This window comes from Camelus dromedarius, chromosome 10, assembly GCF_036321535.1.
Source record: "Camelus dromedarius isolate mCamDro1 chromosome 10, mCamDro1.pat, whole genome shotgun sequence".
Classification (NCBI taxonomy): Eukaryota; Metazoa; Chordata; class Mammalia; order Artiodactyla; family Camelidae; genus Camelus; species Camelus dromedarius.
The window spans coordinates 36653177-36677732 of record NC_087445.1 but is presented as its reverse complement, the minus strand read 5'-3'; the positions used below and the strand labels follow the sequence as shown (position 1 = coordinate 36677732).

The following is a 24556-nucleotide window of genomic DNA, read 5'->3' as shown; positions in this document are numbered from 1 at the left end:
AATGCAAGAAAGGATGAAAAGCAATGCAAACAGAAAATATGTGGGGTAATTCTAAACAAATATTGACAGTTTAAATTCATAATAGTTATTATATCTTGAAGAGTTTAAAAAACAAGACAATTAAGATAGTATATAAATTCAGAGAATAAGTTATTAAAATAAAACTAGTCTAAAATCTTTATTCAGGAGGAGATGAAGATTCAATTGTCTAGATTCTAATTAAAATATTTGTTAAGAAATTTAATAACCATTAAAACAAGAGAAGAATGCATAATTTTCAAAACAATAAAAAAAAAAATTAAGCCCCCAAAATTCAAATGAAGGCAAGAGAGTTACGAAATATTCAAAAGTGAAACAAATAAAAAGCACAGAATAAGATGGTAAAAATAAGTCCAAACATGTAAGTAATTACAATAAATGTGAATGGACCATTATGTGCTATTTAAGAGACTACATGAAACACAACACCCAGCGATCCTTGTTTAAATGAGATACGAGGGAAATAAAAAGCTTGAAATAAATGAATGAAAAAAGATAACCAAGGAAAGGCAATATACAGAGTCAATGCAATCCCTATCAAATTACCAACAACATTCTTCACAGAGTTGGAACAAAAAATGTTAAAATTTGTATGGAAACACAAAAGACCCCAAATATCCAAAACAACCTTGAAGAAGATGGAGCTGGGAGAATCATGCTCCCTGACTTCAGACTATACTACAAACCTACAGTAATCAAAGCAGTATGGTACTGGCACAAAAACAGACACATAGATCAATGGAACAGGGCAGAAAGACCAGAAATAAACCCATGGACTTATGGTCAATTAATCTACGACAAAGGAGGCAAGAACATACAATGGAGAAAAGACAGTCTCTTCAATAAGTGGTGCTGGGAAAACTGGACAGCTACCTGTAAAACACTGAAATTAGAATAGTCTCTAACACCATATACAAAAATAAACTCAAAATGGATTAAAGATTTAAATCTAAGACCAAATACTATAAAACTAGAGGAAAACATAGGCAAAACACTCTTGGACATATATCACAGCAATATATTTTTGAACTGGCTCCTGGGGTAATGGAAATAAAAGCAAACATGAACACATGGGATCTAAAAGCTTAAAAGCTTTTGCACAGTTAAGGATACCATCAACAAAATGAAAAAACAACTACAGAATGGAAGAAAATATTTGCAAATGATGTGACCAACAAGGGACTAATTTCCAAAATATACAAATAGTTTATACAGCTTAATATAAAACCAAGCAACCCAATCCAAAAATGGGCAGAAGACCTAAACAAGCAATTCTTCAGTGAAGACATACAAATGGTCAATAGGCACATGAAAAAATGTTCAGCATCGCTAATTGTCAGAGAAATGCAAATCAAAACTACAATGAAATATCAATTTACACCAGCCAGAATGGCCATCATTAAAAAGTATACAAATGATAAATGCTGGAGAGGGTGTGGGGAAAAGGGAACCCTCTACACTGCTGGTGGGAATGTAAATTAGTGCAGCCACTATGGAGGGCAGTATGGAAGTTCCTTAAAAAACTAAAAATAGACTTACCATGTGATTCAGCAATCCCACTCCTGGGCATATACTCAGAGAAAAATATAATTCAAAAAGACATGCATCCCAATGTTCACAGCAGCACTATTTACAGTAGCCAACACATGGAAACAACTTAAATGTCCATAGACAGATGACTGGATAAAGAAGCTGTGGTATATATATACAATGGAATGATACTCAGCCATAAAAAAGAAAATAATGCAACATGGATGAACCTGGAGATTGCCATTCTAAGTGAAGTGGGCCAGAAAAGAAAGAGAAAAATGCCGTATGGTATCACTTACATGTGGAATCTTATAAAAAAAAAAGGGGGGGGGGCACAAATGAACTACTTATTATTTATAACTTAGATGACTGAATTCTTGAATATGTGTAAGCACATGTAACCGTGATTTATGACTGGATTACTGAATTCTGTTCTTATTTTGTGGTTAGCTTTATTCCTTTGATAACTATGTTAAGTTTAAAAAGCTAAAGCTCTAAACTGTTCTTAGAAACAATGAACAGTATATATAGGTAAATTTTAAAAATATCTGCAATTAAAAAAATAATTTAAAAAAAGGCTTTCAGTTTCCTATATAGAAGGTGTATGTGATTCTGTGATTTTTTTATACAGATTGTGCTTTCAGTGTACAGAGTATGTCTACAAGGTTTGGAGTACCTAGTGAAATATTTAAGGGACCCACCAGGAAAAAAAAATCTCTTTTTAATGTTTCATTAAAAGCTGCATGAAGTTCTATGTTTAAAGACCCAAAAGAGTGAAAGATTTTTTGACTGCATGAAAAGGCTTGATTCTCATTTGGTAAACGTAGGTGTTCCACTAGCTATTTCAAATCCAAGGTACAAGTTTCTTACGTTGAAAGAACAATCTTTGTAAAATTGTTAATTTACCTTGTAAGAAACACATACAACTTCTATATGGGAAGTATGCCTTTTCCTACTCGGTGCAAGGCCTTCATGCTTACAGATCTTAGCTTGAACTTCCTCTAGAAATAGAAGTATTACAGATCTTTCAGGAAACATACTATGTACATCAGATCATATGTATCTCCAACTCAATAAAAGAATGCAGTACATAGTATTTCTTCCTTTGGAAGAAACAATCAGCTCTAATCCTTCTATGGGAAACCTGTTGAAGATGCTGTCTCAAAGGCTTTAAGGTCTGGTTTCATTGAGTTTAGTTCCCTTAGTTTAGTTCAAAATCATGTAGGTATCACAAATGCTTATTTACAGGTGTATGGTCCAAGTGTGTAAATGTATTACACACTGTATAAATTTCCTTAAGAGGAAGAACCCAGTTAGAAAAACCATGTACTGCTATCTTGTTAAAAGTTCTTCAGGTACTAGAGAAAACTCTGTGGGATTAAAAGGACTTTGCTGCTTAGTTATGTCGCTGTTTTGAGGAAGGACTGCCCAGCCTATAGAAACACTAGTGTTTCAAGTCTGTGAAATTAAAACACTACTGGCTTCAGCCACTCAAAAAAAAAAAAAAAAAAGAAAAAAAAAAGATAACCAGGAAAATAAAAGAAAGCTGCTGACTACACTAATGGCAAATTAAACAGACTGTAAGTCAAAAAGCCTCAAAAGATGAAGTCAGTACATAACAAAAAAAAAAAATTCAATTCACCCAGGAGGAGAGAACAAATCTGAATCTTAGCTGCAAGAAATAATGTCCTGAAAATATATACAGCAAAAATTGACAGAGTAAGTGTAATTGACAAATCTACATAAAGGGATAGTGTACTACACTTTTCTCATTAATTAAGGATTTGATCTGACAGATGAAATAAAAAATATAGAAGATTTAGCAATTTAACTAATCAACTGGAACTAATGGTCAAATACGGAACACTGCAAATACAACAGCAGAATACTCATTCTTTCAACCAAACAAGTAACAATTATCAAAGCTCAGTACAAAAAGTAAATCACAACAAATTTCAAAAGGCTGTGTACAAACACACACACATACGTATTTACCACACTACTATCAAAGTGGAAATCAACACCAAATTGTAACAAGAAAATCTCTACATAGACTGGGAGTTCAAAATTTGTAGATACTGACAGGCATATGTAGAATAGATAAACAAGATTATACTGTATAGCACACAGAAATACATACAAGATCTTGTGGCAGCCCAGAGAAAAAAAATGTGATAATGAATATATGTACATTTATGTATGACTGAAAAAATTGTGCTCTACACCGGAATTTGACACACTGTAAAATGACTATAACTCAACAAAAAAAGTTTAAAAGAAAATCACTACATTAGAGTTGGAAACAATTTCTAATTTAAGAACTCAAGAAGAAAACATTCAAAACTGAAAAACAGGAAAATACTACATGCCCAAATTTGGGAGACAGAACTAAAGCAATACTGAGAGGGAAACTTTTAACCTTAACTATTTTTATTAGGAAAAAAACAAAAGACTGAAAATTAGTACAATAAGTATCCATTTTAAGAAATTAGAAAAAGAACCAAAGAAACCAAAAGTTTAGAGAAGAATTAATAAAGAACAGAATTTAATGAAATAGAAAATGAAAATTGACACAACATTGTAAACTGACTATAACTCAATAAATATTTTTTAAATAGAAAATGATATAAAACAAAAACAATGCAAAAGTTAATTCACTGAAAGACTACTAAAACATCAATTTTTTTCAAATCATGAAAAAAATTAATGAAAGAGGGAAACACAGAGACACTTAGATAATATATATTATACATGATACAATGTAATACAAACATAGTAAACTTACATAGGAAACTATTATTTAGTCAAAAAATTAAAAGCTAAGATGGTAAAAATTTTTAGAGAAGTATAAATTATCACGGTGATTCAAGAAGAAAAGAAAAACTAAATAATCCATTATCATTAAATAAATTTAATCAATAGTTAAAAACTCCAGGCCCAAATGATCTTATCAGTAAGTTTAACCAAACATTCAAACAAATATTTCACAAATAAAATACAGATGTAAAAATCCTAAATAAAACATCAGAGAACCAAATTTAGCAATCAAAAGAAAATTATGACCATATTGCATTTACTCTAAGAATGCAAAACTGACTAATCAGGAAATTAATTGAATTTATCAATTAAAATATGTTTAATTCAAAAGATGCAAGTAAAACTCATCTGCTAATCCTAATTAAAAGAACATCAGATCAGGAACAAAAGGAAATATCCCCAACCAAGTAAATGGTATCAAACTTCTACCTCATTTCACCCCAGCTACACTACCATTTTTCTATTCCTCAGAAACAACAAACTTAGATCCTCTACACAAACTATTCCTTCTGCCCTTAATAGTCTACTCCAGTTCTTATGGTTATCATTCAGTTCTCAGCTCACAAATATTCTCAACAGGCTTTTCCCAAACATTCAATAGGAGGATATAAAGGCACCACCTCCCCCAAACCTTGCCAAGGCCAACAATGAGCTAAATCTAATTAAGCTCTCTGTCTTCCTTTTTCTCAATCTATCATCAGCATCAGACACATTATTCATCAAACTATTCAAAGAATTGCTTTCCAGGCACTATATTCTTTTGATTCACAAGCAAACTCTTTTCAGTTTCCTTTCCTAGTTTCTCCTATGTTCAACCTCTAAATGCCACAGTGCAACAGGGGCTAGTTCTTAGACTTCTTTCCTTCATCTATACCTTCTCCCTTGGTGACTTCAACCACTCTGACAATTCTCATAATGTGTTATCTTCGGTTGACTTCTAACGAAAGGTTAAAAATCTAACTGCCCATTCAACATTCCTACCTGAATGTTTATATACAGGCATCTCAAAACTTTACTCCGTGTTTTACCTACTCTGAAAAGCAGCTGTTTTTGTTACTCTTTTCACACCTTAACATTTCTGGAACTGGGATGCACATTTCAAACTGTTTCACAGTTTAACTGGGAGCTTCATTTGACAAATGGTAGTATCTTAATTCCATGAAATATGATATACTCCAAGACGACCTTCTGATCTTACCCTAAAACCTCCTGAGGCAGGTTTCATTACCTCAGCTAACAGAAACTCCACTCTTCTTAAGATTGCCAGCTAACTAACTATACATGTACTTATCTTTCTTGATGCCTCTTTTTCTTCTACACCATATATTCAATTTGTGAGCAAATCCTCAGCTATTTTCATCTCTCTTAGGGTTATTATATTGTCACTACATTGATATCCTTGCTTTTGCCTCTGTTCTCTTACAGTGTTTTTGACACAGCAACCTAGATGGTCTGGTTAAAGTTTAAGTTAGATTATGCCACCTCTCTGCTCAAATCCTGGTGGCTTCACATCTTATTCAAAATAAATGCAAAGTCCTTACACTGGCCTCCAAGGTCTTATTAGCTGGTTCCCTGGTGTTTTCAGAATTTATCTTTTACTATTCTCCTGTTTAATGTAATCCAGTCATATTGGGTACCACTTCAGAGTCTTAGCATTTATAAATTCCTCTACCTGAAATGCTGTTTCCCCAAATATCTCCATGCTCATCCCTTTATCTCCAAGTCTCTGTTCAAATACTACTTTCTCAGTGAGAACTTTCCTGATCACCTTACTTAATACTGTAAATTTCACTCTGGTATCTCCTAACCACCTTTCCTGCTTTATTTTTCTCCGTAGCACTCATCACCATGTAATACAATATATATTTCATCTATTTGTTTATCTGTCTTCCCCTCATGCCTCTAACCACAAATTCCATGATGGCAGACTGCTGCATTCCCAATGTACTCAATAAATATTTGAAAAATTACTGCATAAATACGTGTCAGAAATTATTCTATCTACCATTCCACCCAATGGATATGTGGCCAGTTAATGGGTTTATTCAAAAGCAATGACGATTTCAACAACAAATAATGAGCCATTTTGTATCTAGTATTCTCAAAGCCACGTGGAGCCTAATGGAACAAGTGATCACAATATAACCATGGTGAGTCCGGGGAAAGGGAAATCTCCCCTTGTGTCAAATTTGGTAACCGAACTCTGGTTAGTGGTCAGTGGCCTGGCCAGTTTATTACACCTAGTAGCTACTGCACACCAAGTAGTTAACTCTTTAGATAACTAAGAGGACAACTGGGCTTTGGTGATTCAGAGTAGAAAGTCAGGAGTGCTTAAGACCTGCAGTCATCCATAATGAACTTTTCAAACTTAAATATTACTACTCCTTCTGTATTTTATAAATATTCCTGGCTTGGGATTTTTTTTAGTTTTAATATCTAACAAACCATTGTGGTCAATCAATGGTACCAAAGCTAACCCAGGAGTATCTTTGACAATTACAGGCATACCTCAGAGACACTGCAGGTTAGGTTGCAGACCTCTGCAATAAAGCAAGAGCGAGACACACAAATGTTTTGGTTTCCCAGGACATATAAAAGTTATGTTTATACTACACTGTAGTCTACTAAGTGTGCAGTAGCATTACATCTAAAAAACAATGTACATACCTTAAAAATACTTTATTCCTAAAAAATGCTAACCATCATATGACAATGCAGGGTGCCACAAAACTTCGATTTGTAAAAAAAAAATCAGTTATCTGCAAGTGCAGTAAAACGAGGTAAGTACCTATTTTTAAAAATTTGATGTAATTCACCTATTGCAGAATCCACCATTTTAAAGTAATAATTCAATGTTTTTTAAAATTGTGGTAAATGTATAAAATTTACGATTTAACCATTTTTAAGTGTACAGTTGAAAGAATATGTATAATGACAATAGTTTTTAAATACATTCCCCAAGTTGTGCAACCATCACCACCATCTAAGTCCAGAATATTTTCATCACACAAAAGAGGAGCCCATACTTGAGAATCAGTCACTTCCCATTCTTTCCTCTATTTTCTGTCTCTATGGATTTGCCTATTCTGGACATTTTATATAAACGGAATCATGCAATGTGCAATCTTCTGTGTCTGGATCCTTTCACTAAGCATAATCTTTCCAAGGGTCACCCATGTTATAGGATCTATCGGTACTTCAATCCTTTTTGTGACTGAATAATATATAATTGCATGGATATATGGTATTTTATTTAGTTATTTATTAGGTGATGGACATTTGGGTTGTTTATAATTTTCATCATTAAAATTAGGAAAAAGCTAATTTTGTGCAAATGAGTAAACATTCTCTAGAATAGTAACTGGATCAAAGAATATCTGTATTTAAAATCCAATACTGTCAAATAGGATATAGCACTTACACTCCCACAAACAGTGCAAGACAGGACTCACTTTACTGTACCTTCATATTATTGAATTCATTTAAAAAGTTTTCTAAGAGGAAAAAAATCCGCATTTTGATTTCTCTGATAACTAGTGATATGTAGCCTCTTTTTATACTTACTGACCATTATTTTACTTTATATTAGATTTCCTTGCTTATTTTCTATTGTTTTTTGTAAGTTATTTATAATTTTTACTGACTTAATGAAACACTGATGTTTTAGTAATTTTAAGACATGTATGTGTTATCTGTGCTAAAAATTTGTCTTCTCATTTGTCACTCATTTTAGGTATGGCACCATTATTTTTAGCTAGATTTTTGTGGAACCTAAGTTTCCTAACTTCCTTTTTATGGTTATTGGCTAACCTGCTCTGCTTAGAAAGGCCTTTTCTTTTCCTGAGATATAAAGAATTTTCTATTACTTTCAAAGTTACGCATTTTTTCACTCAGCCTTTAACATATCAAGATTTTATTTATGTATATATTATTTGATAAAGCTCTAAATTTGTCTTAAAAAATTAGCAGCCAATTATTTCAACTCAAATTGAGTAATTTATACCCCATGCTTAACTGCCACCTTTACAATAAATTAAACTCTCATATACCTTGATCTCTTCCTGTTTTCGCCATTCTGCTCTTCTAATTTTCTGTACCAATACTGCACTATTAACATCTTTATAGTACACTTTAACATCTGTTAACACAAATGTCTTACTCGTGATCCTGCTTTTCAAAATCTCTTAGGTTTTCTGGCACGTTTATTCTGCTAGATAAACTTTATAATCAACTTGTAAACTTACCTATTGAGACTCTCACTGGAATTGTATCAAATTTATGCATTAGTTTGGAAAGGGTTGACATGCTGATGGTGATTCCAACTTGATATTTTTAGGAACTTCTCCATTTACTCAGGTCTTGGTTTTCTATTTTTATCTTTCAGTAAAAACACTATCATCATATTTTAATAAGTTGACTGTAATCTCTTAATTGTTTTCTGTTTACTTCCATGTATGCCTATGCCTATTCCTCATCTCTACATAAATTTTTAAATTTCCAACAATTTTTGAATAAAAACATCATTTTCTCATATCCTATAAGATGACAGGGCTATTATCTTCAAGAGCTATTTCAGCTAAATAAAATTCCACGACTCTTAAAAAACACTCCAAAAAAACAACACTCTAAATATCATCCAAAAGATGTGCATATTCACATATAAAAGACTGAAAAGTATATACACCAAGGATGGTCAACAGGTTTCATCTTGAATACTAACTCTACCAGAAATGGCTGCCAAGACGGGCAACTTGAGAACATCTAAGTTGGAGGGAAAAGAAAACCATAATGAATTATTGATTTCTATCATGAGGGAGGGAATGGAAAATGGTGACATAAATGCCAAGTATTTGCCATGTATGAGATTCACCAAACTATTAACAATGGTCATTTCTAGAAGTAAAATTACAGCAAGAAGGCCTTCATTTTCAACTTTATACATTTCTACATTATTTGTATTTTCTAGTATTACTTTCAAAATCAGAAAAAAAAGACATCTTAAATTTGTAAGAAATGCTGCAACTTCTTCATAAATATTTAACAAAGGTATATTTCTATTTCATTATCTCCCATAAACTTGTAATTTCCTTAAGAATTTTTTTCAGAAAGAAAATTCTTACAATTTAGGTTTTAAAAGATACATTAAAAAAACTTGTCTAAAGTATTCCTCAAATATTATTTCCAGTATGTATGCCATAATAATGTATTATTACTTCTTACTAAAGTCATCAGGAAAGCATGAACATAGACTAAGAAATTATGCAGGAAAAAGTGATTTCAGCACTTTTAACACTTACAATTCAATTTCAACCATGCCTTTGGTACATCCTCTCTTCACAAAAAAACCAACCTAAGACATAAAAAAGACAAAGTGAGCTGTGTGATGACATCTCCAGGTTACAGTGATTCAGCAGTCATTATTATTTGTCAGATCAGGAGTCCTTCAATAACTACTCTGTATGTTCACTTCCATCACTTTCTGATGTGCCTTTCAGAGATTTAAGCTCTTCCACTGTTTCCAACCACAGACAATAATAATAATCTTAGTTACCATTTATTGACCCTTTTACTTGCCTGATGGAATCTTACAAAATTCATGACAAAGCCAGTAGTGGTACAAACAAGAACCTAAACCCAGGTAATCGGCTTCAGATCCTGGGTACTTCTACGGAGTTGCACAGATTAAATATTAACAATCACTCTAATAGTACCCATCCTGTTATTACTTAAGATATAACTGCCACAAAGGAATTTTTTAAAAAGAGCAATATACATAGTAAATACAACTTAAGTAAGCACAATTTACATGGCAAAATAGGCAAATGTGAGCTAGTTTCTATACGTATATAAGTATGAAAAAAGATCCTGGGCCTAAAAAAATCAGATTGGATCTTAAATTGAGCTATAAGTAAATAATACTAAAAAGTTGCAGAAAATACAACTTACAAATAATTGTCTTTTTAAGTTGTAATGACAGTGATATTCACAATTATAATCAGAACAGTTAATATTTACTAAGCTTTACTATATGCTTCTGTGCTAAGCACTTTATATACAATTTTCTCATTTAATACTCATGAGCAACCTTATGAGGTATATCTTATATTCGTTTTACAGATGATGAAACTGAGGCCCAGAAAGATGAAAAAGAAAGTCTGTTCCTGTGACAATAAAGTATAGCTTAATGACCAAGAGTACAGGCTTTAACATACAGCATCTAGGTTCAAATTTCAACTCTGCCACATACAAGCTGATGACCTCGACCAAGTTACTTAAATTGTTTCAGGTTCTTCATAGATAGGGAAAACAATGGCACTGTTGTAGGAGTGGCTTCTGCTCATTAGCCTGCAACAGTTAAAATACTTAGTGCCAAGTGGAAGAAAAGAAAAAAATTAGGAGGCAGTTCTTATTATAAACTATCCATACAGGTGGTCCAGAATATGCTTGTGTTAAATTTTTGTTTGCATTTAAATAAAAATAAAATATTAAAAAGATTTTTGCCAAGAACTTGGACATGCCCTAAATACATCTGTGGATACCCAGAGGTCTGCAATCTGTCATCTAAGAAACACCGTACTCCACAGCCTCCTTTAAAAGCCCTACCAATCAAGGATGAGATGTGTCTTTCTTTATGACAAAAATAAATGGGAAGGTTGGTGAAAATTTACACAGCCCAATCCATTCTGATTACACAGCTCTTGCAGTACAATTCAGCAGACTATTAGAGAGGTAAGGATGTAAAAAAATGATTTCTGACAATTTAAAAACTACATATCAATATTTATAAAAATCTGGTTTAGTCCTTAGAAGTCAGCTACTCGAATCCCTTTTCCTTGAAATAAAACTGAGGCCCAGACAATTGACTAAGGTTACAAAGCTAACCATTAATAAGGCAGTGTGTTTTCTACCTCAAAAATGCCTCCTATATAACATTAAAGAAACTATATTCTGAATAGGTTTACTTATAATCTTAAGGGGTATATAACTCAATCTCATAACCTATGTTAAATTTTTAAGCCTGGCTAAGAAACTTGTGATATTATTTTGATAATACTGAAATATTTATAATAGTTTTTTTATAATTAAGAAAAAAATTTTTTGGAGGGAAGGTAATTAGGTTTAGTTATTTATTTTTTGGAGGTACTGGGGATTGAACTCAGGACCTTGTGCATGCTAAGCATGTGCTCTACCACTTGAGCTATACCTTCCCCCTTTTAATAGTTTTAGAAAAAGTTATTTCAAGTTTTAAAAATATTTTACAGTGGAGTAACAACTCAATTTTTAGACTTTCTTTTTAAAACATGTTCTTATGTGCAATATGTACCAAAACAGTATATATAAACTTCATGCACTATTTAAGTAATAATAAAACAACCACGTATCTACCAATTTAAGGAATTGTTCACTATTAGTGTATCTGACAGGCTTTGTGTAACTCACTCCAATTGCATCTTTCTCTCTCAACAGATGTAATCTCTGAACTCATCTGCTGATCATGTTTTGCTTTTACTATATACATGTATCTCTAAACATTAAGTATATTGTTTTTGACCATTCCATAAACAAATTCATATTACATGTTATTTTTTCAAGATGGCATTCTTCCTTAAAATAGGTTTGATATTTAACCAATGAGCTAAGGTTTATTTTTACTGTCATATAATATTCAATTTTATTTATTTATTTAGCCTCTTTTTTAAAAAACTGAACTATAGTCAGTTACAATGTGTCAATTTCTGGTGTACAGCACAATGTCCCAGCCATGCATATATATACATATATTCATTTTCAACTGTCATACAAGTCAGTTTTATATGAACATACTATAATTTATTGCAAACAATACTGCTATAAATATTTACATAATTTCACCTAGTATAAATGTACAAGAGCTTACTAGGGTACCTAGGAGGTTTTTGAGGGACTGGATATATGCACTTACAGATTTACTAGGTAATGCCTTATCATTTTCCAAGGAGATTGTATAAATTTATATTCCCACCAAGAATGCATCAGAGTTCCCACTGCTCTATATCCTTATAAACACATGGCACCGCTAGAATTTTTATGGGTCTGTTGGATATACCATGCCAGTATTAATTTCTGTTTCTCTGATAATTAATGAAATTGAGCATCTTTTCATGCATTTACTGGTTGTCTGGGTTGCCTCTTCTGTGAGACATCCGAGCATATCTTTTGCCCATTTTTCTTCTGAGTTATTCTTTTGCTTATTACATAGTCTGGATACCAATGTTTTGTTTTAAGTGCTGTATATACCTTCTCCCAATTTGTGGCTAGTCTTTTCTTTATAAGGTTTCCTTTGATGAACAGAAGTTTTTAAATTTTATTACAGCTGAATTTATCAACTCTTCCCTTGCCATCTATACTTTTATTTAAGGAATTTTTCTTTAACCTAAAGTCACAAAGACAGTCTCTTCTATTACCAGTATCTTCTAAAAACTTCTTATCAATCCCATTTAACTCTTTAATCCACCTGGAATTGATTTTTGTTAAAGTATGTGGAAAGGCCTCAATTTCACTTTTTCCTGTACAGATAACCAGTTGTCTCAGTACTATTTACTCATCTTTCCCCCATTCATCTACAATGTCAGTTCTGTCATCAATCAAGCTTCTACTAACCATGGCTTTGTATTTGGACTTTTTATTTGGTCACATTACAACAGTCTATCACACATTCTTAAACCAACACCACAATGTCTTAACTTACTGTAATTGTGTATTAAGTTTTGATGTCTGGTAGGCAAGCTTTTCCATTTTGTTCTATTTCTTTACAAGTATCTTAGCTATTCTTGGCCCTTTATTCTTTCACCTAAATTTTATTTTTTGTTTTCCCATTTTTTTAAATTGAGGCATAGCTGATTTACAATGTTACATAAATTTCTGCTGTATGGCAGTGATTCAGTTATACATATATACTCTTTTTCATTACAGGTCACTATAAGCTATTAAATACAGTTAGGACCTTGCTGTTTATGTATTCTGTACAGAGTAGTTTATATCCAAACTCCCAATTTATCCCTCCCTTTCCCCTCCTCCTCACAACCATAAGCTTGTTTTCTGTGAGTGTTTTTTAAATAAGTTTGTGTCATTTTTTTAGAGTCCATATATAAGTGATGTATCTGTCTTTCTCTGACTGATGGACTTCCCTTAGCATGATAATCTCTAGGTCCATCCATGTTGTTGCACATGCATTATTTAATTCCTTCTTATGGCTAGGTTGTACTATACACATTTAGGATGCTTCCATGTCTTGGCTATTGTAAAAAGTGCTGCTATGAACCCTGGGGTACATTTACCTTTTCGAATTAGAGTTTTCTCTTGATACATGCTGAGGAGTGGGATTGCTGGATCATATGATCACTCTAGTTTTAGTTTTTTAAGGAACCTTCCTACTGTTCTCTATAGTAGCTGCACCAATTTACATTCCCACCAACAGAGTAGGAGTGTTCCTTTTTCTCCACACCCCCTCCAGCATTTATTATTTGTAGATTTTTTGATGTTGGCCATTCTGACTAGAGTGAGGTGATACCTCATTGTAGTTTTGATTTGCATTTCTCGATTAGTGATGTTGAACATCTTTTCACGTGCCTATTGGCCACCTGCATATCTTCTTTGGAGAAATGTCTATTTAGATCTTCTGCCCACTTTTGGATTGGGTTATTATTATTATTTTTTTATATTGAGCTGTGTGAGCTGACTGTATTTTGAAAACCAATCCCTTGTTGGTCGCATCATTTGCAAATATTTTCTACCATTCTGTAGGCTGTCTTTTCATTTTGTTTTATGCTTTCCTTTGCTATGCAAAAGCTTTTAAGTTTAATTAGCTCTTATTTGTTTATTTCTGTTTTTATTTCCATAACTCTGAGACATCCAAAAAAAATATGGCTGCAATTTATGTCAAAGAGTGCTCTGCCTATGTTTTCCTCTAAGAGTTTTACAGCATCTAGTCTTAACATTTTGTTCTATTTCTTTAGAATTACCTTAGTAATTCTTGGCCCCTGGTTTTCCATCTAAATTTTAGAACCAGCTTATAATTTGTAGACACTACTGGGATTTTGACTCAAATAACACTGAATACGTAGATGACATAAATAGAAGGATGACTTTTTTTATGGTTGGTATCTTTTATTATTGAACTATAGTTGATGTATAATAATACAACATAAAGGTGTACAATATAGTGATTCACAATTTTTACAGGTTATACTGTTTAGTTACTATAAAAAATTGGCTATAGTCCCTGTGTTGTACAATATATCCTTTAGCTTATTTTTAGTTTTTTTTTTAATTTGAAGTATAGTTGGCTTACAATGTGTTAATTTCTGGTGTACAGCACAGTGACTCAGTTACACATATATACTTTTTCATATTCTTTTCCATTATAGGTTATTACATGATTCTGATACAGGTCCCTGTGCTATACAGTAGAACACTGTTGTTTATCTATTTTAAATATAGTAGTTAGAATCTGCTAATCCCAAACTCCTAATTTACCCCTCCCCACTCCCGACCTTATTTGGTAACCGTAAGTTTGTTTTCTATGTCTGTGAGTCTGTTTCTGTTTTGTAAACAAATTCATTTGTATCACTTTTGGATTCTACATATAAGGGATATCATATGATATATGAAGAAAGACATTTTTATATTAGTTCTTCCTGTCCATTAATGCAGTGCTTCTCTCCACTTAATGTTTTTAAATAAAATGTGTAATTTCTGCATATAGATCTTACATGTCTTTTATTGATTTATGCTATGTAATTCATACTTCTGTTGCTACTGTAAACAATATCCATTTTTAATTGCATTTTCTGCTCAGTGTAGTATGTAGAAATGCAACTAATTTTTGTTACACAACTTTTTTTGCTTCCCAGTTTTTATTTCTAATCTGTTATTTCTAAGTTTATTATTAATTCTAATCGATAGACATAACCCACAGAACAAAAGCTTTTGGAGTCCTCAGTAAGTTAAAGAATGTGAAAAGGTCCGTGACTTAGTCTGGGCTTCTAAAACCAAAATGTCATAGACTGGGTGGCTTAAACATATATTTGCTACAGTTCAGAAGGTTGGGAAGTCCAAGATCAAGGTGCCCACAGATTCAGTGTTTATGTTATATAATCTTTAATAATCCGGGTAAATATCCATATTAATCTGTCAGAAGGCTTATCTGGAATTTCTTTTGTGGGTTTTATGCAGACACTAATATAATCTGTGAATGAGTTTTCTTTCTTTCCAACACGTATTTTTTCTGTTCTACCTAGAACTTCCAGTACAATGTTGAATAGTAGTGACAGTAGGTAACCTTGATTTGCTCCTGAACATCTTCATAGGTATCTTTTACGAAATTAAGAAAGGTCTCCTCTTTTCCTAGTTTGCTAAAAGTTTTTAACCATAAATTACTGTGGAATTTGATTGAATGCTTTTTCTCTATCTACAGAGATGATATATTTCTTCTTTAAAATGTGATGTATTATGTTCATTTGTTTCCTAATAGTCAATCTCTCATTCTCTGAATAAATTCAACTTGGTCATGGTGTATGTATTATTAAATTCAACATGAAGTTTCTTTTTTTGTGTGATTTTTGTTTCTAGATTCATGAGTGAGACTGGCTTGTAATTTTTTCATTCTATCCTTGACTGCTTTTAGTACCTAGAGTCATATTCTCTGCATAAAATAGGAACTTACTGCTGTTAGAACTAAGCCATAATTGTCTTTGTCTAGTGTTCTCTATGAGAAAAAATTTACTGGCTAATTTATCTTTTCTACTTAAGAGTAAGTTTTGATCATTTAAATAGTCATAAAAACATATATATCCACAACTGTAAAAAATTTTAAGCTTTATTAGAATAAAGTTTCTCATAATATTCTCAAATAAGCTTTTAAACCTCTGCTGCATTCCTGTAATGCCCTGGTGGTAGTCATTAGGGCAGTTCATGAATATTCTGATTCTCCTCTCAAGCCAATAGTAGGACTGCCCTTGCTCTTTTCTCTGATCCTAGTTATGGCCTCATGACTTGCTTCGTCCAATTAAGTATGAGTAGAACATATATATTTACTATTGAAAAATATTTACATATAAGTGGATCCTCACGTTTCAAACCTGCGTTGTTTAGGGTCAACTGTATATACTGAAATGAAGACTTCATCAACCTAAATACCTAGGTGACCAAAGATGGCCTATACTGGAGAAAGAGTAAGAATTAGTCTTTTTTATGTTTAAACCACTTAAATTTGGGGTTTTTTCTGGATCACAACATATCTTAACTATTACTTTTTGCCATTTCCTGTATCTTTTCTCTCCTTACCCCCCTTTATCTTCTCAGAAGTCAATTTTTGGTTTTGTGGTCCCTATTGTATCATTGTGTATTATGTTATTAACTTCCTCTCCTACCTTTCAGTTTCCATTTAGATTTCTTCTTTGATCTGTATATAATATAGAAGTAATGTTTCATTCTAAACAAATGGGAAATTTTTAGTGTTATTATTTCTATCTTAATAGCATTGTGGCCAGAAGATACGGTCTATGTGGTAGCAGCAATTCTTTGATAAATTTTGATACTTGCTTGATGGCTCAGTATATGGTTAATTTTAAGAAACACTCCATTCCTGCTTAAAAAGAATGTGCCTTCTCCAACTGATGAGTGCAGTGTTTACAACATGTCCATTAGTTCAAGCTAACTGTTTACATCTTTCTATATTCTTACTACTTATTGATTGATCTACTGGTTATCAATAGCTCTTCCACTATGATGATGGATCTCTTGTCTTTAAGAATTCTGCAATTTTGCTTATTTTATTTTGTAGTGAGATTATGTGAATTCAAGTTAACTGAATTATCTTCTTGCTGAACTTGACCTTTCATCAATATTTAATGACCATCTTTATTTCTAAAAGTTCTTTTTGCTTTGAATTCTGTTTTGCCTGTTATTAATTCAGCTAGACCTACTTTCTTTTGTATATTTGCCTGGTAAATATTTTTTCATCCTTTTACTTTCAACTTCTCTATACCTTTTTATTTTAGATATGCTTATAGTAAACAAAATAGAACTGAACTCTATTTATCTACTCTAACAGACTTTCTCATTTAACAAGAATTTACACCATTATTGTGACTGTATTGTACATGTATTTCCACTATCTTATATTTTTTAATGATCTCCTTTTCTACAATTCTGTTTCTTTCCTTTTCCCTCTCCTTTCTTAAGACTTCTCCTGGGTTGCTTGGGCAGTGGTTATTTTCTACTCCACTTCTCTCATCCTATTTTTTAAAGATCTTTCTTGTTTGGAGGCTATGTATTTCAATTTTTTATGGTTTACTCTAGCCATTTTAACATGCATATTCAACTTAATAAACTCTGAAGTTAACCAATTATCTTAACTTCCTCCCAATAATACAAACTTATAGAATATTTTAATTCTGATCATTTCCTTCCTGTTTTCCAGAAGGGCAACATTTAGTTCTCTGATTTAAAAACCTGACAAATGAAGGGAGGAGGGCGTAGCTCAAGTGGTAAAGCACATGCTTAGCATGCTCGAGGTCCTGGGTTTAATCCCAGACACCTCCTCTAAAAATAAACAAACCTAATTACCCACCCCCAAAAATCTGACAAATGAGACATCAGTATTATTTCATAGAGTTTACATATAACTTTCCTATATGTTTACCCCCTTTTTTTTTGCTCACCATTTTTTTTTTTTTAACCTCTCAGATTTTCTTTCTGGGATCATTCTTCCTAAATTATATACTTTCAAAGTCCTTTAGTGAGGATCTCAGGCTTTACTACCCCACCCCCGTTCCCATTCTGAGACCATATTACTACTACTATGGAATTCACTACAATGTGTCTGTTTGTGTATTGCTTTCATTTATCCTGTCTGGGATATATGAGGTGTCTTGAATCTGATGCTCAGGTTTTCAACATTTCTGGAAAATTCTTAGCCATTATTCCTTTAAATAATGCTTCTTCCTTAGTCCATTTTCTCTCTTTAGAGACACTTAGATCTATACTGGATTATCTTCCTTTAATTACCAGGTCTCAACCTTGATTTCAAACCTTTTTTCTTTCCCTTTACTCTATATTGCATTTCTAGAAAAACTGTCAGGTATTTTGGTTCACAGATTATCAAATGTGTCTGCTTTGTTGTTTTACCTGTCTACCAAGTTTCTATCCTCATGTATTTTTATTTCTTTATGCTCTATTTGATTTTTTTTCAAATTTACTTCATCTTTTTGTTACTTATTCCTTTGTTAAACTTGCAACTTTCTTTTAATTCCTTTAACAAACTAAATATTCCATATTACATTCTATATCTACAAGCTTTGTAGGTCTGATTGTAAAACAGGTCTGCTGTTTTTGTTAGCTTTTATTTTTGGTAACTCACTTCCTCCTATGTTTTGTGAATTTTTTTTAGGTATGGATTCATGAACCTCTTGGAACTTTATGTTAGAATTCATTTGAGGACTGGATTGAAGGTATTTTCCTTCAGAGGATTTACATTTGCTTCTGCCAGCTGCCAGGAAATATTACCAACTGGGACTACTTTAAATTAAAATTACAGTGTATACATTAAGGCTTATTTGGAAAATTTTCTTCTTCTCTCCACTCTATTCAGAGCTAACAATGAGATAAGTAACTCTGCTATCCCATTTTGTGGTGTTTTTTCCTGCTACACACAGCACTTGGCTTCTAATTTTATCTTCTAACCCTTCCTCACCTTCAGGACCCCCAACTCCATGTAACCAATTCAAAGCCAGGCTTCAGGGTGCAATGCAAGCAAATACCCCTGGGGAAACAACTCCAGAGCTTACTGAAATCTTCAGATTCAAACATTTTTTTTTTCACCTTTGTAAACTTACTTCACCTTTCCACAAGCCCAGCAATACATTTTAAAAGATATTTATACCATTTCTAAGACTGCAGGTGTTACATACTTGGAAAATTCTCTAGGTATACCATATAATGCAACATACTTCTGGAAATGGAAGTCTTCCCCCCAGTGTCTCTATCTACCAACTTCACTATTTATATTCAAGCACAACACATTTATTATAACCAAGGAACTGAGATGTAGGAATTGATTTGTTACTAAAAGCAATTCATGGCTTTGAATTTTGTTAAAAAGTACTTATGTTAACTCACCTTATCAGCCCGTCCCATGAAAGCTGGTTTGCCTGCTAGTCCAAGGCAAATGGCACACACGATGCTGGACTTCCCTGTTCCATTAGCTCCAATAATCATATTCAAGTGGGGTCCAGGAGACACTTCACAGATATCATACGTTCTAAATTATAAAGAAATGAAATTACTAAGCAGAGATAAAAGATGAAGAATATTTTCTTACCAATGCATTTTTTCTTGCTTTGCCTTATCATTATCTACAGGCTTCCTCAAATTCCTTTAAAAATCAGCTAACCTTAGTAATTTAATGTCATTTATAGGTCATTAATAACTAGAATGAAAAATCTGTCAGCAGGAGAAATGAAAAAGTGATAATGTATATCTAAAATAAGAACATTCATAAGAAAATAAGACTTCTTTTTTTATACTAAGTCTACTGAATAAAGCGAAGTTTGATATTATTTATTCTTTAATAATTGTAACACATGCAAGAGTACATCACATTTGCTGTACAAATAATTTTAAAACAAGTTATATGTAAGCAAAGTCATGGCTCATCCCAAATCTATGGATTTTACATTTATATTTCTCTTGGAATTAAAATGCTTACTAGCAACTTCTCATTGTTTAATATTTGAAACAATTCAAATTATTTTTATTATAATAAGAAAACTGAAGATATTTCAACCCAATAGTTTCACTTTACTATTAATTTTTCAAAAATAACATCCATTTCTTTTAATATGCTGCAGGCATTCACCAAAGGATCTATTTTTAGTATACAACTGAGTAACTTCTATTCCTAAGGGAAAAAAAAAACAAGACTACATCATCACCAACCACTTTTGTGACATTCCCTCATACCATAAAGCAGCATGCTGTCCAGCACTCTACCTGCAACAGTACCATCTACACCTTACTGGTCCTCAGGGACAGCTCTAGCAAAATGTGAAGCAAATGCTGACTCACATATCCTTCTATCTTGTCTTTGAATATCCTGAAGTGGAACCCATAAATTATGTTCTGTTCCCACAGGGTTTCAGTTAGCTGCCAATAAATGCCCCAAAAAGAAAAGCTTAGCTTGCTACTAACATGCTAAGTATTTAAATAATTTAACCAAGCACACTTCAACTTTAATACTCAAATTAATAATCTGAAATGTCAGGTGGTAATAAAACAAATACAGGTGGTAAAGAGAAGTATTTCTTGGCACATTTCCAATCCCACATCTCTACACTGTATCTACCTATCTTTTCAGATGTTTTATTCTGCTAACAGCTGAGTCCTAAAGGAACCCTTTACAATGGTTAAAGTAAACTAGTTGGGAATTTCAGACATCTGGAATATTACCTGACCTAGGACTTCTTACACCCAACACATGGAGCCTCATTCTTTTAATAAATTTCCTGATGGGAAATCTCTATGCAACTGACTTACTAAAATAGTGATGCAACTGGTATTTAAGAAAACAATAACAAATAACAGGAAAAAGCATGAGAACTTACAGCCTATAATATATACACAAATATTATAAACAGGAAAAATTACCAAGAACAAAATACAGCCTCTGAGTTTAAAAAAAATTGTTCTGACTCTACGTTTATTGGGAATTCCCTTTTCTCTGAGCTCTCCCTGAAAGAGCTACCACTCTCTTCTCATCTACACACTTGGCCTGGTATCTTATGCATTCTCCATGGCCTCAGGTAGCACCTGTATGTTGAAAGTCAGCCCAGATGGCCTATATATGCAATTACCTCCTCAAGAACTCTATTTGGATGTCCCACAATAGTCACCTCAAACTTAACACATTCGAAACTAAACCCACCATCTTTCCCAACCAAAAACCACTCTTGTGGTTTCTTAGAGAATGATAACATCATTCGCCCCGCTGCCCAAGTCAGAAACCTAAGCATTAGTTTTTCATCATCTTTGATTCTTACCATCTCCTTCACCGCTATGCAAGCGGCCCTCCATCATCCAATTACCAAATCATGCTGGTAAACGTGCAAACCTGACATCACTACTTTTTTTTAAAAAAAGGAAAAAATAAGCCCCTTCATAATTTAGCTCTAATTCATCTTTTTCTACTTTCTACCTCCTTCCTCTATTCTCTAATCAGACCTCTAAATTTTACCTACCGTGAATTTCTTTCAGTTCTTGACTATTTCGTTTCCTTCTTTCTCCAAGCCTTTGCACATGCTATCCCTTCTGCCTAGAAATCTCTCCCTGCACTCTCAATCCCATTCGACTTGGTTCAATCACAAGATTCCTTCCCTTGAACACTCTTTCAGGCCATTTCGGTTCTCTAAGCCTACCGCTCCTACTTCATTTCTAAAACTCAAAGTCCTCTCATAGTGAAAACAAACAAAACTTCACTGAGCTATGCACTTTCCAGCTCCCTTTTCTTTCTCCTCTTTCCTCACACTCATTCTTCTACAACTGCAAAGTTTTCTGCTTCCACTACTTCATCAAAGAGTCGAAGATTTCCTAATTGCTAAAGGCAGTGAGCTCTTTTCCGTCCTGTTATCTGACTTTACTGTAACAGAAGATATTTCTGAAGCACTCTTTTTCCTTGGCTTCTCTGATAACACTCTCCCACAGTTCCCTTCTTCCCTGAACAGTTCCTTCTCAGTCTGCAAGTTCTACTCCTCATCCTTAAATGCTGGTTTTCCTCCAGGACTCTGTACTGGGTCTTCTATTCCTATTTATATTTCCTTCTGGACAATCTCAACCACCTCTGCAATTTCAACCATCACCTATATGCATGATCCCCAAATCTCTCACCTGCCACATTTTCCTGTAAGCTCAAAACCCTTATATACTGCTTACGGAAGATCTTTCAGATGCCCCACAGCAAACTTCAAGTCACAAGATCCAAAAGACATTTATTATTATCCTCCCCAAATTGTTCCTTCTGAATAGCACTACATCTGACCAATTAGCTAAGGCAGAGAATTGAGAAAAATGCTGCATCCCTCCCTTACCCTCTTGCGTCACAATCTGCAGCCAGACCCTATCAAATCTCTTCTACAAATCTCCTACTTCACACTGCTAGGTTCAAACCCTGATCAGCTCTGCCTTCATACTGTAAAAGCCTTCTAGCCTCCAATCTTGCACCCTTTCTAAATCATCCTTCACACTGCTTCCAGAGTAATATGTCGCATGTCATTCCTGCTTAAAATGCATCCTGGCTGCCTACAGGATAAAGCTGGAATTCCTCATCATAGTAAACAGAGATCCTCAACAGTTGTCTACAACTTCAGTATCAACCCTGTCCACATACTCACTCACATTCTATGTTCTAGCCACACTAAAATGCTGGAAACTTCCTAAATAAAACAGTTTCACGCAGTTCCTTTGTCAACAACGCTCTTCCCATCTTTTAAGATTTTAAACCTTCCAGTACAAAGCCCTTCTCACAGTTGTAGATGAAATTAACCATTTCATCTTTGGGCCCCAATGGCATCCTGACACATATACATTGTTATGGTAGATACTTCATTTGATTATATTTAACTTTCTTGATTTGAATTCAAACAGTAATTCAGCTACTTATTAGCTGTAAACGTGGGCAAATTAACCTCTCTGAGCTTACCAGTGGAGATAATACAAGTAGTTATGAGAAACCAACGAAAGCATTGTGTAAATAAAGCACCTATTTCAATGCCTGGCACACGATGCTTGAAAAAATAATGTTGGTATTGCTACTGCAATTCTGTTTCCCCTACGCCACTCCGTGCAATCTTAAAAAAAAAAATAGACTTTAATCAAATAAGCTGTAAGGTGCTAGAGGTAAACACGGCATTTGTGTTAGAACATATTTACTAAATTCTAGAGTATTGATTATTAGCTGTCTGGAGGAAGAGGCAAGAAACCAGGGAAGAAAGCCGGATTTGAATGAGGTCAAAGGTCTGTAGGAAGGCGCAACAAATGAGAGTAAGACTTAATTTTCCTCCACATTTCAACCTCTATCCGAAACAACCTTCACCATCTTTGTCTACCTGGCAACTACTTAGTCTTCAGGAATCCGCCACAGCACCACTGCCGCTGTGATTTAACTGTTGCTTTCTCTGAGTTCCCAAGGCCCAGTTTTGTGAATTACAGATTATACCCTACCTCTCTAGGCCGTGACTCCCAGCGGGAAGAGACCTAATCCCTACTACGTCCACTGGCCGCCATAGGACGCCTTCAAACAACGTTGGCGTTAAGAATTTAAAAGCCACATCACACAAGACACACACCTATCACATCAACAAACACGTCTATCTCCACAGCCTGCGAGTAAACACCCTCCCGGCAACCCCGGCACGAATTTACCGCCAGATCCCCAAGCCAGGCACACATCCATCCACCCACCCACTCCCGCACGCACGCAGCCTGTGCCCGCCGCCTGGCCGCCCGCTCGCCTCCCCTGCCGCCGCCGCACGGCCTCCGGCCACTCACAGGAAGTTCTCCATCGCGATGCGGACGATAGAGCCTTCCACGAAAGGCCCGGACGACTGCAGCGGCAGTGGCGGCGGCGGCGCCGCCTGAGGGGCCGAACTCTTTTTCTTGCTCGGGACCTCCGACGAGGGATCTCTCGGGAGAGCTCTCTTGGAGGCCAGGGGGCTTGAGGTCGACGTTTTCCTGCTCGGTGTCGCCATCCTGGCTTCCTCCCCTCCCGGCTTCGGCTTCCGTTCCCACCGACCTGCAGCCCCGGCCCTTCGGCGCCCCACTCCCGCGCGAACTGCCCGGCGCGCGACACGCCCGCGAGCCCGCCCCGCGCCTGCGCAGTGCCGGCCCCGTGGCGTCCTCGGGCGCGCCCCGCCCCTCCGCCCCGCCCCGCTCGGGACTTGGAGTCCCTAGCCGGCGGGAACGCGGGGATGGGGCTGGGTACCTCGCGGGACGTGGCTACGGGAGTTTGTACATCTCTGCATTTCTCTTAGAGGTTTTTTGTTGTTGTTATTGTTTTTTGTTGGTGTTTTTGTTTTAAACTCAAAAAAAGACATCAGTTACATTTACTATTTTGAAAGGTTTTTCAGCGCTCCGAGGA

The 24556-nt window shown here is 34.5% G+C and overlaps 1 protein-coding gene across 2 annotated transcripts in view; it reads right to left on the bottom strand.

Annotated features, from left to right (window-relative positions):
- SMC5 (structural maintenance of chromosomes 5) overlaps nt 1-24253 on the bottom strand; it is an 87838-nt gene extending 63585 nt beyond the window's left edge. For both annotated transcript variants that reach the window (XM_010999868.3, XM_031449847.2), the window contains exons 1-3: nt 23968-24253; nt 19546-19687; nt 9684-9736 (exon numbers count right to left, since the gene is read on the bottom strand). In XM_010999868.3, coding sequence (XP_010998170.2) covers nt 9684-9736; nt 19546-19687; nt 23968-24167 — 395 coding nt within the window. In that variant the 5' untranslated portion in view covers nt 24168-24253. The remainder of the gene's footprint in view (nt 1-9683; nt 9737-19545; nt 19688-23967) is intronic.
- Nucleotides 24254-24556: the final 303 nt, after the last annotated feature.